The sequence below is a fragment of the Mrakia frigida genome (assembly GCF_051309035.1).
Source record: "Mrakia frigida strain ATCC 22029 unplaced genomic scaffold BDY24scaffold_21, whole genome shotgun sequence".
Taxonomy (NCBI): Eukaryota; Fungi; Basidiomycota; class Tremellomycetes; order Cystofilobasidiales; family Mrakiaceae; genus Mrakia; species Mrakia frigida.
The window spans coordinates 51,252-66,940 of NW_027481260.1; the positions used below are offsets into that span (position 1 = coordinate 51,252).

General features: G+C 54.0%; 5 protein-coding genes across 5 annotated transcripts; 2 read left to right on the forward strand and 3 right to left on the reverse strand.

Annotated features, from left to right (window-relative positions):
• Positions 1-132: 132 nt before the first annotated feature.
• On the reverse strand, positions 133-2,877 carry BDY24DRAFT_370932 (EMC1 family protein; the record flags this gene model as incomplete). Its single annotated transcript, XM_076638132.1, has 9 exons — positions 133-288; positions 405-565; positions 655-785; positions 861-1,137; positions 1,211-1,265; positions 1,360-1,461; positions 1,540-1,695; positions 1,775-1,900; positions 2,797-2,877. The coding sequence occupies 9 exons, from the start codon at positions 2,875-2,877 to the stop codon at positions 133-135; spliced, it is 1,245 nt and encodes a 414-aa protein (XP_076495294.1).
• An 821-nt stretch (positions 2,878-3,698) lies between these two features.
• Positions 3,699-6,650, reverse strand: COQ8 (protein kinase COQ8). The gene is made up of 9 exons (XM_076641036.1): positions 5,899-6,650; positions 5,761-5,827; positions 5,422-5,687; positions 4,849-5,343; positions 4,664-4,771; positions 4,437-4,589; positions 4,316-4,358; positions 4,168-4,232; positions 3,699-4,086 (listed from the first exon to the last, which is right to left on the reverse strand). The coding sequence occupies exons 1-9, from the start codon at positions 6,532-6,534 to the stop codon at positions 3,913-3,915; spliced, it is 2,007 nt and encodes a 668-aa protein (XP_076495295.1). The 5' UTR covers positions 6,535-6,650; the 3' UTR covers positions 3,699-3,912.
• A 1-nt stretch (position 6,651) lies between these two features.
• Positions 6,652-7,369, forward strand: BDY24DRAFT_442462 (signal recognition particle, SRP9/SRP14 subunit). Its single transcript, XM_076644686.1, has 4 exons — positions 6,652-6,750; positions 6,824-6,847; positions 6,912-6,980; positions 7,067-7,369. Exons 1-4 carry the CDS (start codon positions 6,703-6,705, stop codon positions 7,334-7,336), a joined length of 411 nt encoding a protein of 136 aa, XP_076495296.1. The 5' UTR covers positions 6,652-6,702; the 3' UTR covers positions 7,337-7,369.
• Positions 7,370-7,522: 153 nt separating this feature from the next.
• BDY24DRAFT_393358 (ubiquitin-conjugating enzyme) lies at positions 7,523-9,220 on the reverse strand. The gene is made up of 9 exons (XM_076641037.1): positions 9,021-9,220; positions 8,700-8,784; positions 8,433-8,450; positions 8,269-8,366; positions 8,164-8,198; positions 8,002-8,079; positions 7,846-7,917; positions 7,737-7,761; positions 7,523-7,675 (listed from the first exon to the last, which is right to left on the reverse strand). Exons 1-9 carry the CDS (start codon positions 9,100-9,102, stop codon positions 7,617-7,619), a joined length of 552 nt encoding a protein of 183 aa, XP_076495297.1. The 5' UTR covers positions 9,103-9,220; the 3' UTR covers positions 7,523-7,616.
• Positions 9,221-9,286: 66 nt separating this feature from the next.
• RET1 (DNA-directed RNA polymerase III core subunit RET1) lies at positions 9,287-14,719 on the forward strand. The gene is made up of 22 exons (XM_076641038.1): positions 9,287-9,600; positions 9,695-9,769; positions 9,943-10,323; positions 10,401-10,489; positions 10,568-10,652; positions 10,717-10,841; positions 10,911-11,180; positions 11,259-11,740; positions 11,815-12,086; positions 12,158-12,598; positions 12,676-12,755; positions 12,836-13,254; positions 13,332-13,371; positions 13,442-13,498; positions 13,569-13,581; positions 13,655-13,810; positions 13,882-13,916; positions 14,007-14,093; positions 14,168-14,275; positions 14,348-14,426; positions 14,496-14,534; positions 14,607-14,719. The coding sequence occupies exons 1-22, from the start codon at positions 9,364-9,366 to the stop codon at positions 14,616-14,618; spliced, it is 3,582 nt and encodes a 1,193-aa protein (XP_076495298.1). The 5' UTR covers positions 9,287-9,363; the 3' UTR covers positions 14,619-14,719.
• Positions 14,720-15,689: the final 970 nt, after the last annotated feature.

Sequence of the window (15,689 nt, forward strand, 5' to 3'; positions counted from 1 at the left end):
CGTCCTTTCTCTCCCCTCCTTTCCCGTCCCGCCACTCCCTTCAACTGCTCTCCCTCCCAAGTCTCGCTAATCAAAACAAAAAGGAACGCTCACTTACACTGCCACAACGCCCAACACTCAGTCCCATGATCGTCAACAACAGCTGAGCCTTGTGAACGAGTCCGACAAGATGTCGAACGTCCCTGAGGGTATTACTCGTGTCGAGAAGAGATCGAGACCGTAAGCGAAAACGAGGGAGGTCGACTCAAGAAGGGCTGGGGAAGTGACGATGGAGGATACGCCAAGGAGCTGAGGGGAGAACGGAAAAGAGGAGGGAGAGTGGGGGAGTGAACGAAGTTGAGAGAGCGGAAAGAGACGGAGGAAGAGCGGGAAAAAGAGACGATGGAGGATGAATCTGTACGTACCTCGTAAGCATGAGAAAGCGTCCTCTTAGAATCGAGGTTGATGATGGGATCGTATGGGTCGAGCTGCTCTTCCCGGTCGAGAGCTGAGGGCTTCCCGTGAGGGCGACGAGGGTCGAGGAGGCGACGAGGGATGGAGTGGAGCTGGTTGCGGTTGTCGGCGACTGAACAGGAACAAAAGAAGAACGGTGATTGGATCAGATGAGGACGTGAGATGGAGACAGGAGAAGTGAGGGAGAAGGGAAGGACGCACTGATGACCTCCTTCGAAGTGATTCCGTGCTTGGTCGAGGTCGTTCCGATAGCCTTGATTCCGCTGGGAAGGATGAAGGTCTTGGAGAGGATGTTAAGGTCGTGTTCGGCCGAGTAGGAGGTTAACTCGGAGCTGCAAGGGAGAGGAAATCGAAAACGAGTCAGACGCGTCGAAGGAAAGGAGCAAGGAAGAAACGAGACGACTCACGATCCAATCTTATCAGCAGCGACACCTCTCTCAAACAGCTCTACCGTCACGACCCTGTTCCCCGTTGAGACTCCAGCCGTAGCAACGAGTCCCTCCGCCCTGTATCGATATACGAGCCAGTTCTCGAGGAGGGAGAGTTCGATTCCAGCGGACGTGTCGAGGTTGGCGTGCGAGACTTGGTAAACGATCGTCCCACGAGTCCCATCGACGAGGTAGATGGTTCCTTGAGATGTGGAAGGAGAGATGGTGGAGACAGCGAGGAGGTGGGGGTTGAGGTCTGGCGAGAAGGAGGGGAAGAAGAGGAAAAGTCAGAACTTCGTCGAAAGATCACAAGGAGGAGCACGACTCACATTTGTACAGCGCACTTCGATCTCCGAGAATTCGTCCGAAGGAGGCAACAGGGTCCTGAGAAGTCGATTCGATGCTGTAGACGGTCTCTCCCTCAGCGAAAGGGAGCCTCCAGAGTCCAGACCTCGGCAGGGGACGCGTTCGTTGAGACTCGGAAGGCGGCGAGGAAATGCTTTCCTCCTTCGATGATGGCTCGAGTGACGACGAAGTCTTGAGCCTCGACGGCGGTGGGAGGTCGAGGGAAGAAGTGGACCTGGAGAGAGGGGAAACGAAAGAAACAAGATCAGGTCGAGTCGAGTCGAACGAAGGGAGGAGAGGAGGGAAAACGAACCAGAGAATCCTTGTCCAGCACGGCAAGCGACTTTCCAACGAGCTCGTCAGCGACGAGAGGGATCACCTCTGAAGGTCGACCGCTGAAGAGAGCAGGGGCTTGGGTGAGGATGTCGCCAGAAAGCGAATCGATCTCGAAGGCGACGGTGTTCTCCTCCTGTTCGAATGAAGCCAGAACGAGTTTCTCGTCAGCTTCTCCTGCTTCCAAACTTCCCCCAGCTTGCTTGTAGACTCACGTTATCCACAATTGAGCTTCCAACAATCGCAACCCTAGGCCTCAGCCCAGCTCGTCCCTCCCCTAGTGATCCTCCTCCTCCTCCGCTCTTCCCCGACGAATCTGCGACGTGCGACTTTTTGGGAAGCTAGGGAAGAAGACGAAAGGGTTGTTGAGGGTAAGGCTCAGCTCAGAGTGGGCTAAGAAGAAGGAGGGAAAGGAGGCCCACCGTTCACGAGCTGAGCTCGAGGATGCGAAGGGAGAAGCTCCCTCTCGACGGCTGTCGAGAGAGAGAATCAATCCTTCGTAGAAGCGTGACGACAAATCAGTTGATACCACGTCTCTGATAGCTGTGTCCCAAAATATGAAAGGGAGGAGAAGGAACGAAGGGGAGAGAGAGCAGGGGAGCTGATGAGCTCTTCCGTTCCTTCCTCCTCTGACGGCTTACCGTAGGGATACGGTTCAAAGGCGCAGAGGTTTGGAAGTAAGAAAATCAGCCCTTTTTTTCTGGGGGTCTGTGCAGTGATGAGATCCTGTTCTTGAGCTCGACGTTCGGCGAAGTCCTTCAGCTCAAAGCCATGGGACCGACGACGCTGAGGACTAGCCTAAAGCAGGCCTCGAATAGGTTCGAGGAGGATACGGGGATAGCACAGTTTTCTGAAGAGAAGAGGGAGGGTCGACGTTGACGGGAAAGAGGGAGGGAGGTGAGCTTGAAGGGCTGAGGGCGTCGTCTGAAATACGACTGAGTCCTCGTCTTTTCTCGACCATTGCTCGACTGAGGAAGCTTTCGATGAGAAAAGGTAGTTGGAGAGGGAGGTTTAAACATATATAGCCCGTCCCCGAATCCAGCAGGTCCGGCCCCGAGTCACAGAAGAGTGCGATCAAGCCAAAGAGCACTTTGAACGACGCGAAGAAAAGGAGGCGAGGGTCAGAACTCCAGTCTCCAGTCGGGATGAAGGGGAGAGAAAAGGTCGCGAAAGAGAGTACTCACGAATACTCGACTTAGATGATGATGCACATGAAAGAGTTGCTTCCAGTAGCGACTCGAGCCTCCTCGACGGGAGCGGTGGTGGTCTCGGCGGCGGAGGCGACGAAGGGGGAGAAGATGGCAGTGAAGGCGTCCATGTTAAGAGCTGAGGGGGTTTGAAAGGAGAGTGGGTTGAGGAAGGAGTGAAGTGAGGAGTTGAAGGTAGTGGTTGAAGGAAAGAGAGAAGAGGAGAGCGAGGTTGAGTCTTAGTGCACTCTTTTGATCAGGACAGGTCGGTCCTTGTCCGAATCCGGACAAGGAATGAAACGAGGCAGGAGATTAGTAGATCTTTCTGGAGTAAAGGATGAAAGGGCCGAGAACTGGAGGTCGTAAAAGGTTAAAGGGAACGAAGCTGATCGACGCGTTCAGCCCCTTGTTTCACCGCGTCCTTCCCTTTGTTCTTCTTCTTTTCTCGTCTTCATCCGGCTTCGTCGTTCTGTATCGACATTTCTACGCCCGTCCCCTGTTCGTTTCGTCTTTTATCGATCCCTTGTTCTCACTCGAACAAGGGCCGGTCGAAATCCTATAAAGACTCGAGTTCGGCCCCCCTCTTCTTAATCCCCAACCACTACCTTCACTTCACTCTTCACTCCTCTCTCCACCCACTCTCCTTTCAAACCCCTCACTCTTCAACATGGACGCCTTCACCGCTATCTTCACCCCTTTCGTCGCCGCCGCCGCTGAGCAGACCAACGCTCCCGTCGAGGAGGCCAAGGCTTCCGCTGGACCCTACGTCCTTTTCTGCACCATCGCCTAAACATTCTTCATCGTTCGTCCTTCTCTCTCTTCTCCTCCGTTACCCCTCACCCTCATCTTTCATCCCTCTGACCTTGCTTCCTCTTGCCCCCTTACAGAAGCTTTGATGGACGGTGGACTCTGGGACTTTGAGGCCTGACTGGATCAGGATATTTATGCTTTAACGACGCTCTACTACCTTCTCCACTTCCTGAAAGCCGCATTTCAATGCTGAATTCTTGGTGTGAAGTTTCGGCATACCTTGAGTCCGAGCCTCACACGTTCGTCGGTGGGCAAGAGAAGTGCGGCATCTCCCCTCTTTCCAGCTCGTCTCGGATTCTACAGGAAGACGAGGCCGCTTTTATTTGCGCACGAAGGAATAGTATGTACCTGGCCATCTAATCCAAGACGTAGTTCGCACTAATTTCCTCCCACATCCCAGCGCAATCGACCTGACTTCCCAACCTCGCACAAAGGAGGAACGCGCCGCTGAGTTTCCTGTTGAGGGAGTAGGTTTCCCTCGGGGGTGGAGTGAGACGGTGCTTGAGCATGACAGGGATCTGTTCCTTGACCTGGACGGAATGTGAAATCAGAGAGGCGGAAGTCAGCTTGAGCAAAACGAGAACGAAGGCGAACGGCGAAAAGAAACGAACTTGGGTCGTGATGGTCTGGTTGAAGAAGTCGAAAGGAGCTCCTGAAGCGGTTCGACGGTACGGAACTGAGTGGAGAGCGAAGCGGAGAAACAGAAGTAGCCTCGTCAGCGAGAGGGAAGGGGAAGGAAGGAGGAGGTATTTGACTTACGACCGAGAAGCGACATTGACTTGAGGTGAGCTTCAAGCATTTCCTGGAGGATGACGAAGGGATGGAGACGTCAGTTTCGAGAGGGATAAGCATCCTTGTAGCAGTTCGAGATCGCACGCACCTCGTTCTCGTCTCCAGTGAGGTACCCCAGTCGAAGGCTCGATTCCTTCATCGCTGCCTTGTCGTCCTCGATGGCAGCTCGAAGAAGTCGGAACCAGTCGTCCATGAACGGCTTCGAATACTCCTGGGTCGCTCCAAAGTCGATGATCTCGATCTGTAGGTAGGTGAGTACCTGGGATCAGTTCGATTTCGAGATGAAAGGGGAAGAGGAGGCGAAGGAAGACGAACCTGTCGAGTTTTAGCGTTGAAGAGGAAGTTCGACCAGTTGGGATCGGTCTGCATGAGTCGGAACTCGAACAGCTCTCGAAGACAGAGTCGCATGATGTTGGATCCAATCTGGAGACGAGGGAGTACAGCGGTCAGCCCAGTGAGAGAAAGCTGAGAGGAGAAAGACGCGTCGGGAGCAGACTCACCTCGTTCCTCAACGTCTGACTCAGACCCGTCACTCGGCTCAGAGGCTTCCCTTCCATCAACTCCATCGTCAGCACCTTCCCCGTGCTCAGCTCGTCTAAGATCCTCGGTACCCTGAACGGTCCTCCGAAGTTTCCTTCCTCTCCTGGCTCTCCCGTCCCAAGCAAGGCTCCAAATCGACGAGCACACTCCGCCTCTCTAATGTAATCGCACTCCTCCTGGAGCTCTCCTCGCATGACTTTGAGGGTGTTCTCGAGGAAGAGACCTTTGGGGAGAAGGAAGGAGGATCGAAGAAGGAGGGAGAGGTTGGCAAGATCGGAGGAGATGGAAGTCGCGACGCCTGGGAACTGGATCTTGACGGCGACGGGAAGATCGAGTCCGAAGATGGAGACCATTCCAGAGTGGACCTGACCGATAGATGCTGATGCGATGGGTACCTCGGAGAATTCCTTGAATCGAGACCTCCATTCGGGACCGAGCTCGGCGCTCATGGCTTTCTGGAAGGTGAGAAGAAGTGAAGGGCGACGCGAGGTCAGGTTCGAGCGACGACGAGCAGAGGAAATCTTGGTACTCACGCTCATCTGCCAATCGGGCATATAATCTGCTCCAGCCTGTACTCGACTAAGGACCTTCTCCAGCTCAGGAGGCAGCGATCCTGAATCCTGAATGCTCATGAACTGTCCGAGCTTGAGGGCTGCTCCTCGCATCTGTCCGAGCTTCTCGACGAGTCGCTTGATGTTTCCTTCCGATAAGAGAAGCGAGCCTTGAGATTCCGACGACGAGGACGTTGAACGACGGATAGCTTCCGATGCTGCTCCAAACGAGAGGGAGGTAGCGAGACCTGGAAAAGGAAGAGACGGAGGTCAGCATGAGCTCGTTGAAAGAGACTGAGCCAGAAGAAGACCAGGACCGACTTCCGTAATGAAAGAGTCGACCTATACGAGATGAAGGTATTCGGGAGGGCTTGAGAGTGACAGGGACCTGTAGACGAGCGAAAGATGAGATCAGGCTCGATTCGAGAACGCGACGAGACGAAAGGAGGGAGTCTTCACCTCGTTCAGCCTATCCTCCTGTTCAACCCAACCTGTGACATTTCCGAGAGCGTCGACTGAGGGGACCGCCGTCTCGAAGGATGAGGGGGTCGTTGTACGGAGAGGATCCGCCGATAAAGGCTGGAAGGAGATGGGGTGCGACAGGGAGGGAGTCGATGTAGGTGGGCCGAGATCGAAGAGGGAGGAAGGTGAGGAGAAAGAAGATGGAGAGGGTGCAGAGAATGCCTCCAGTGAGATCTTGGAAGGAGATGGCGTCGAAGGGGGAGGAGAGGGTGTAGGGTTTGGCGGAGGAAGGTCGATCGGAGGTGTTGGGTCGAGGGTGATGATGGGCTGAGGAGGAGGAAGGTCGGAGGAGGGAAGACCTCTTGCTGTTCGATATTCCGCTGTTGGACGAAGGTCGAGAACGAAGCCCGATTGAGAAGATGAAGGAGTAGGGTTGGGCTCTGAAGGAGGAGGAGGCGAGGTGCTGAAGGAAAGAGAGGAGGAAGCGACATGAGGAGGATCCTGACGAGGATGGGAGGTGAAAGAAGGGGAGGAGGTTCCGAGGAGATCTGCTTGCTGAAGTCGAAGTCCTGTTTTGAAGATGATGCCCGCTCCCTTAGCCGATGTACTGAGGTCCAGTAGACCACGAAGCATTCGAGCTTTGAGGTCGATGTAGTTGGGAGGGAAGGAAGGATGGGAGTGCGAGCTCTCCGAAAACGAAAACGGCTGAGCTGTCGGAAAGGTCGAGCTCTCCTTCCTCTCTTCTGCCATCAACCACAACTCCTTCAAACTTCCAACCCCACCCAGAGTCGTCCCTTCGCTATGGTTTACATCAAGAGCTGGACTCGGTATCAGAAAGAGGTCGAGGAGGTGAATAGAGCAGCTCAGACGACCCCTCCTTCCCTTCGACTCGAGCTGACCCCCTTCCCTTCCTTTCCTTCAGCTCTACCTCGCTTTCCCAACAAAGGTCGGTTATCTCAGCTTCTCTTCTTCAGAAGGCGATACTCATTTAGTCCTCTTCACTCTCACAGACTCGATATAACATCAAGTTCCGGGCGTGCGACGGCGTTCTCGTCCTGAAGGTCACCAACGACGTTAAGGTGAGCTTCCTCTCCTTCCTTCTCCTTGTATCCTCTCTCCCTTCCTTCATTCCTCTCTGAACATCATCTTCGCCTCTTCGCTGTAGTGTCTGAAACACAAAGCAACCTCAGCAATCATCCTCAACCGTTTCGAGACCCTCAACCGGAGCCTACTCAACAAGATGGCCAACCTCCAACCCAAACCCCTTCCTTCCACAACTTCCTCCTCCTCCGAACCCCTTCCTGAAGCATCTTCGATACCAGTAGACTTATCAGAACCTATGGCCATCGACGAGGGAGCAGTTGCTCCTCCAACAGCAGGAGGAGCAGCCGGGGCGGGAGGGAAGAAGAAGAAGAACAAGTCAAAGAAGAAGTAGCCGACGTCGATGGATGAGATTAGTTTGATTGCACTCTCATTTGCGAACCTGGCAAGTTGACTCGAGGGGCAGGCTCTGAAAAGGAGGCGGCTTGGAGGTAGAGGAGAGGAGGGCTTGTGTGCGATGCCTCGTCGCGAAGGCCAGCCCTCTTCGTGTCGACTCCGACTGTCTTTCTCGACGTCCGACGAAAACGCCAACGCTCATACACATCATTCGCTCGAAACCCAGTAGACGCAAGAAACCATGCAAAAGACACCCTTCCATCCGCGAGAGGCAGACTTTAGTCGTAAGCCTCCTCAGCACTGCGACGCACGAGTCGCCGGACCTTCTTTTTGTAGCCTGAAGAGGGAGAAGATGGGATCAGCCAGGATCGAGAGGAAACAAGGGGAAGAAGACTGACCAGCGATGTCTTCTCTGACCTCCTTCTGAAGAATCGGAAAGAAAGAGGAGAGAAGTCGCGTCGGCAAAGGAGAAGGTGAGGGGTAAGGACGTTGAGCGAGAGAACTCACGGCCGCGTCGACGTTGGCAGGTCCATCGAGGTTGGGAACGTCTTGCGAGAGAAGACTGATGACACTGATGAGCTGGAGGTGTCGAAGAGGAAGGGAGGAAGCAGGAGTAAGCAGCTGTGAGGGAAGGACGTCGACGAGTCGGAGAGAGAAACTAACGATGGACTCGACGGAATGCACAGGCATCCACCTCTCTCCAGCGTCTTCGTGACCGTACTGATCCTCTCCGGGAGCATGCTGAGAGAGATAACGAGGCAGAAAGTAGGTCAGCGAGGGAAAGGACGGAAGAATGAAGGGTTCGAAAGGACGAGAGGGACGAACCAAGATGCTGATGCAGACCTTTCCGTCAGGGTAGACTGTAGATCGACAAAAGACCGTTCGTCAGTGAAAGAGGGACATGGTAAGATGTCGAAGAAGGAGACTGACTGTTGGGATGCCACATCGAGGTGGTGAATCGCATGGTTGGAGGAAGAAGAGGGAACTCGGGAGGGAAGGAGAGTCGAGCTTTGAGGAAACCTCCCTCGCTGGAGAACGGACGAGACCGAAATCAGCCCGCAGAAGTCGTTCAAGAAGAGGCGAGAAGTACTCACTACAAGGTGTCGGGAGGGCTAGAGGAAAAAGAAGAGGAGGCAAAGTCAGCTCAACGATTCTCGGAGTCGTCTGATGGAAGGAAAGGGAGTGAACAGCGAAGGTCGTCCGCAGATTGGGATACGACGACGTCCTGAGGTCACTTCCTCGCGCCTCAGTCTCTCCATGCAAGCCTGGTAGCTCGGCGAGGCAGGCTGAGAAGGAAGAGAGTCGAAGAAGGGGTCCTTTGCGAGGTAGAAGGAGGGGAGGAACTAAGAAGTCGAGCTCACCCAATGATCAAGACCTCCCACTCGAGGAGGTTGTCGTCGTCCACGAGACCAGCAGAGAACCCATCGACAGGCTTCTTGCGGAGTTCTGTACACAGCAAGAAAGCGACTCCGAGTCAGTCCCAAGAGTTGAGATTTAAAGAAGAGGGAAAGTGCTGGAACGAGGGACGCGGCGACGAGGAAGCTGGGAGGAAGGAGTGCCCCTCTCGACCTTCCCTTCCCTCTGCAGGAGAAGCCACAAGGTTGTTGAAAGACGGACATTGAGAAGGATGATAGAGAAAGCTACTGTCCTCCGATGTTGTAGAGAGAGAACGAAGTACGTACCCATGAGCTGTCGTTTAAGGATGAGGTTCGAGTTGGTCGATTGAGGGGTGCTCGTCCCCGAAGAGCTGAACTTGGAAGCCATAGCGAAGGACAGGAGAAGGAGGGAGAACGAGAAGAGGGAGGAGGTTACTGGGTAGGTGAAGGGGAGAGAATGGAGGGGTGGCAGAAGGGAAGATTTTCTCCTTGGGTATGGTGGTCGATGGGAACGAGAAGCGAGGGAGGAGGGTGGAGGGTTGAGCTCGATTTCGAGGCGACCAAGTGTTCTCCCTCTCAACTCCTTCCATCCCTCCAGCACCCTTTGAACCCTCTTCTCTCCCCTTCCTCACTTCTCGACCGCGTACCGATGCCCCCTCGGAAGAAGTCTAGAGCGGATCCTGTTGCTTCAACGAGCTCAGGGGAAGCCAGCACCAGCGCCGCTCGCCCTTCGACACCTCAAATTATCGGTCGAGCTGAACAGCCAGAAGAAGCCCTAGGAGCAGCGAACGGATACGGAATGGAGGACGAGGAGATGGGATGGGCTTCTCTAGGGAAGCCAAGCTGGAAGGGGAAGGGTCTTTCAGACGAGATCAAGACAGTAGAGGTAAGTTGATCACCTTCAAAGCTGACTGCTCCTCCTCCCTTCCTCCTCCTTCCTTCTCCGAAGCTCATCAATCCTTCTCGTCTTCTTTCTGCAGGACAAATGGCTCCTACTACCTGCCTTCCTCAAGGTCAAGGGACTCGTGAAGCAACATCTGGAATCCTTCGATCACGGTAGGTCTCCCTTCCTGGCTTTCCTCGACGAAGAACGAAGCTGACCTTTTCTCTCCTTCCTTGCTGTTTGCTTCCAGTTCGTCCTCGACATCCTCCTCCTATGCTTCGTTCTCGACCACTAGCCCATTCTGAGCTGACTCTCGTCTCTTCGCCCTTCCTACTTCTACTTCAGTTCGTCGACGTCGAGCTCAAGGAGATCCTCAAAGCCAACGCCAAAGTCACCTCCGACATCGATCCGACCTTCTGGCTTCGATACACCGACATTCGAGTGGGAATCCCAGAACGAGGAGACTCGGAAGCCGTCGATCGAAGCATCACCCCTCACGAATGCCGTCTACGAGATACGACCTACTCGGCTCAGATCTACGTCGACCTCGAGTACACCAGAGGGAAGCAGATCATCAAGAGGAGAGGAGAGCCCATTGGACGGCTGCCCATCATGCTGAGGAGTAACAAGTGTGTGTTGGCTGGGAAGTCGGACTCCGAGCTGGCTGGTATGACGGAGTGTCCGTTAGACCCTGGAGGGTACTTTGTGGTGAAAGGAACGGAGAAGGTGAGCTTCGAACCCCGTCTCGACTCGTCGTCGCACGTTCGGTCTTGCTGATTCTTTTGCTTCATGGACACCTCCAGGTCATTCTCGTGCAAGAACAGATGTCGAAGAACCGAATTATCGTAGCTACGGATCCAAAGAAGGGACTGGTGATGGCTGAGGTTACTTCGTGAGTTCCTCGCGTCGACCTCCTTCTCTTCCCTCCCTCGACCTCGGCGCTGACAGCTCCCTTCTTCTCTTGTTTTAGAACAACTCACGAGAGGAAGTCGAAAACCTACGTCTGCACCAAGCACGGAAAGATCTACCTTCGTCACAACTCGTTCCACGAAGATGTGAGCTCTGTCTTTCTCTCTTCGACACGTCTTCCGAGCTGACTCGCTTTCTTCGCCCTCTCAGATCCCCGTCGTCATCGCTTTGAAGGCTCTCGGGTGCCAGTCCGATAAGGAGGTCCTTCAACTCATCTGTGGAAACGAGGAGAGCTTCCATTCCGACTTTGCCGTCAACCTCGAGGAGGCTGCCATGTTCGTTCCCTCTTCTTCCCTTCTCGTCCTTCTTTCCATCGCTGACCTCCGTTCCTCCCATCTCTCTAGGGCCAAGGTCTTCACATGCCAACAGGCTCTCGACTACGTCGGTGCTCGAGTCAAGGTCAACCGGAAAGTCATGGGTCCTCGTCGTCCAGTCTTCGAGGAAGCCATCGAGGCTCTCTCGACGATCGTTATCGCTCACGTCCCAGTCGAGAACGGAAACTTCAGACCCAAGTGCATCTACGTCGCCACGATGGCTCGGAGGGTCATCATGGCTATGAAGAACGACAAGAACGTGGACGATCGAGATTACGTCGGAAACAAGAGGCTGGAGTTGTGAGTCGATTTTTGCTTCGAATCAGACGCGTCGAGACCTTCGCTGACCTCTTCGTCTTTCCTCTCCCTCTCGTTCAGGGCTGGTCAACTTCTCTCCCTTCTCTTCGAGGATCTCTTCAAGAAGTTCAACTCGGATCTCAAGCTCAACATCGACAAGGTCCTCAAGAAACCGAACCGAGCCAACGAGTTCGACGCCCTCAAGGCCTTCCGAATGCACTCCGACTTCATCACCTCAGGATTCGTTCGATCGATCTCCACCGGAAACTGGTCGCTCAAACGATTCAAGATGGAACGAGCAGGAATCACCCACGTCCTCAGTCGTCTCTCCTTCATCGCCGCTCTCGGAATGATGACGAGGATCAGTTCCCAGTTCGAGAAGACGAGGAAGGTCTCCGGTCCTCGAGCCCTGCAACCGTCGCAGTGGGGAATGCTCTGTCCGAGTGATACTCCGGAAGGAGAGGCATGTGGTCTCGTCAAGAATCTGGCTCTCATGACCCACATCACGACGGACGTTCCCGACGAGGCCATTACGAAGATCGCTTACCTCCTCGGAGTCGAAGGTTCGTCTCGACTCGTCTCTCCTTCGTTTCGCTCCCTCGACTGACTCCTCCTCCTTCTCTCTTCACTTCTTCAGACTGCTCTCTCGTCACCGGAAACGAGCTCTATCGGCCTGGAACCTTCATGGTTAACGTCAACGGAAACATCGTCGGTCTCACTCCCTCGCCGGTTCGATTCGTTACCAACTTCAGGAAGCTTCGTCGAGCAGGAAAGATGTCCGAGTTCGTCTCCATCTACATCAATACCCATCATCGAGTCGTCTACATCGCCAGTGACGGAGGTCGAATCTGTCGTCCGATGATCATCGTCGACAAGGGAATCCCTCGACTCACGGACGGACACATGAAGGTTCGTCGGCGCGTCTCGTCTCTTTTCCTTCCCTCTCCCGAGCTGACGCTCTCATCTTCTTCCCACCACAGTACCTCAAGGAGGGAAAGAAGACCTTCGACGACTTCCTCGCTTCCGGGATCATCGAGTACCTCGATTGTAACGAGGAGAACGACTCCCTCATCGCTCTCTACGAGAACATGATCGTCCCTGGAACCACCCATCTCGAAATCGAACCCTTCACCATCCTCGGAGCCGTCGCTGGTCTCATCCCTTACCCTCACCACAACCAATCCCCTCGAAACACCTATCAATGCGCCATGGGAAAGCAAGCTATCGGAGCCATCGCCTACAACCAACTCAACCGAATCGACACCCTCCTCTACCTCATGGTCTACCCTCAACAACCGATGGTCAAGACGAAGACGATCGAGCTCATCGGGTACGACAAGCTCCCCGCTGGCCAGAACGCTACCGTCGCCGTCATGAGTTACTCTGGATACGATATCGAGGATGCTTTGATCCTGAACAAGGTGAGTTCGACGAGTCGAATCCGACGCGTCCTTCTCGTTCGCCTCTCTGACTTCGTTTTTGTGCCCCCTGTCCTCAGGCTTCGGTCGATCGAGGTTACGGACGATGCCAGGTCCTCAGGAAGAACGTCGCCATGATTAGGAAGTACCCTAACGGAACGTGAGTTGATTCGATCCTCTTCGGACGCGTCGAGCTCGAGACGTCGTCTGACTCTTCTTCTCCTCCTTCTTCTTCTCAAGCTACGACCGAATCTGCGACGCTCCTCTCGACGAGGATACCGGACTCGTTCAGAAGCGATACGACATCATCCAGTCGGACGGAATCGCCGGAGCAGGAGAGCGAGTTGATCCAGGAGACGTCTACATCAACAAGCAGACTCCGACGAACGCCAACGACAACAGCTTCAACCCCGGTACCGCTGCTCAACCAAGCTCGTTCAAGAACGCTCCTCTCAGCTACAAGTCTCCCATCGCTGGATACATCGACAAGGTCATGCTCACCGACAGCGAGAACGATCAACTTCTCATCAAGGTCCTCATCCGTCAGACTCGAAGACCAGAACTGGGAGACAAGTTCTCGTCTCGACATGGACAGAAGGGAGTGTGTGGTCTCATCGTTCCTCAGGAGGATATGCCTTTCAACGACCAGGGAATCTGCCGTGAGTCGTCTGCTTGTTCCTTCCCTTCGTTCGTTCAAGTCGAGCTGGCGCTGATTCGTTCTTCTTTTTTTCTCCAGCCGACATCATCATGAACCCTCACGGTTTCCCTTCTCGAATGTGAGTCGATCGAATCGCAAAGCCTCCTTGAAACGAAACTGACCTTCTCCTCTCCCTTTCTTCTTTCCAGGACCGTCGGAAAGATGATCGAGCTGCTCGCAGGAAAGGCTGGAGTTCTTTCTGGGAAGTGAGTGAATCTTCTCTCCTCATCGTCTCTCGACCGTCAACTGACTTCTCGTCCTCTTCTTCTTCGTCAGGCTTCAATATGGAGTGAGTCTTCGTCTCCTCCTTCGAGTTTCGCTTCGTTCGCTTTTCGCTGACCTCGTTCGGTTTCTCCCTCCAGACTGCCTTCGGAGGATCGAAGGTCGAGGACATGCAGAAGATTCTCATCGAGAGCGGATTCGACTACTCTGGAAAGGACATGCTCACGAGTGGAATCACCGGTCAATCGCTCGAAGCCTACGTCTTCTTCGGTCCCATCTACTACCAGAAGCTGAAGGTGAGTCACTCCGCGTCAGCTCGAGATTTCTTGCGAGGGTCTAACTCTTTCGTTTCCTTCTCTTCTCGCAGCACATGGTCATGGACAAGATGCACGCTCGACCTCGGTTCGTCTCGAGTCTCTCCTCCTCCTCCCTTTCAACCCATCGCTGACCTCTTTCGTTCTTCTCGGACCTCTTTCATTCTTCTCTACTCAGTGGACCTCGAGCCGTTCTTACGCGTCAACCTACCGAAGGACGAAGTAGAGATGGAGGTCTTCGTCTCGGAGAAATGGAGAGAGATTGGTAAGTCGTCGCTTCCTCGTTTACTTCTCGTCTCCTCAAAACCTCAAGCTCACTTTCTACCCTTCGCTTCACAGTCTCGTCGGTTACGGAGCTACCCAGCTGATGCTCGAGCGTCTTATGATCTCTTCGGACGCCTTCGAGACGGATGCTTGCCAGGAGTGTGGTCTCATGGGATACAACGGGTGAGTCTTCGAGCGACTCTCGTCTCGACGTGACTTTTGCTCACCAGCTTCTTCGTCCTGTCCCTTCTCCAGATGGTGCACATACTGCCACAGCTCCAAGAACGTCATCAAGATCACCATGCCTTACGCTGCGAAGCTTCTCTTCCAGGAGGTGAGCTTCCGTTCGCCTCCCTTCGACGCGTCGCTCTCACGAAACTGACTTCACTCCCTCTCTTCCCAGCTTCTCGCCATGAACGTCGTCCCTCGACTGAGGTTCGAGGTACGATACATCTCTCATCCTACCTCTCGCCACGAAGAGACTCGGGCTGACTCTTCCCTTTGATCTCTGCAGGACGCCGTGTGAACGAACTCAACAAGTTGGTTGCCTTCTGCTTCATCTCGCCTAGTATAGTTCTCTCTTAACGCTGTTTCTCTCTTATGCAATCAACTTCACGACATCTGTTACTGTATAAGACTCGGCGAGAGGTGCTGAGCACGGGAAGGAATCGTGGGGGGAGAGGTCGATGAGCGGCGACGTCGACTCCAAATCTCGAAACGATGCTTCCCCTTCTTCTTTTTCGTTTCGCCGGTACTCAAGACTTTCAGGAAAGGGGAAGGTAGTAGAGCGTCGTTAAAGCATAAATATCCTGATCCAGTCAGGCCTCAAAGTCCCAGAGTCCACCGTCCATCAAAGCTTCTGTAAGGGGGCAAGAGGAAGCAAGGTCAGAGGGATGAAAGATGAGGGTGAGGGGTAACGGAGGAGAAGAGAGAGAAGGACGAACGATGAAGAATGTTTAGGCGATGGTGCAGAAAAGGACGTAGGGTCCAGCGGAAGCCTTGGCCTCCTCGACGGGAGCGTTGGTCTGCTCAGCGGCGGCGGCGACGAAAGGGGTGAAGATAGCGGTGAAGGCGTCCATGTTGAAGAGTGAGGGGTTTGAAAGGAGAGTGGGTGGAGAGAGGAGTGAAGAGTGAAGTGAAGGTAGTGGTTGGGGATTAAGAAGAGGGGGGCCGAACTCGAGTCTTTATAGGATTTCGACCGGCCCTTGTTCGAGTGAGAACAAGGGATCGATAAAAGACGAAACGAACAGGGGACGGGCGTAGAAATGTCGATACAGAACGACGAAGCCGGATGAAGACGAGAAAAGAAGAAGAACAAAGGGAAGGACGCGGTGAAACAAGGGGCTGAACGCGTCGATCAGCTTCGTTCCCTTTAACCTTTTACGACCTCCAGTTCTCGGCCCTTTCATCCTTTACTCCAGAAAGATCTACTAATCTCCTGCCTCGTTTCATTCCTTGTCCGGATTCGGACAAGGACCGACCTGTCCTGATCAAAAGAGTGCACTAAGACTCAACCTCGCTCTCCTCTTCTCTCTTTCCTTCAACCACTACCTTCAACTCCTCACTTCACTCCTTCCTCAACCCACTCTCCTTTCAA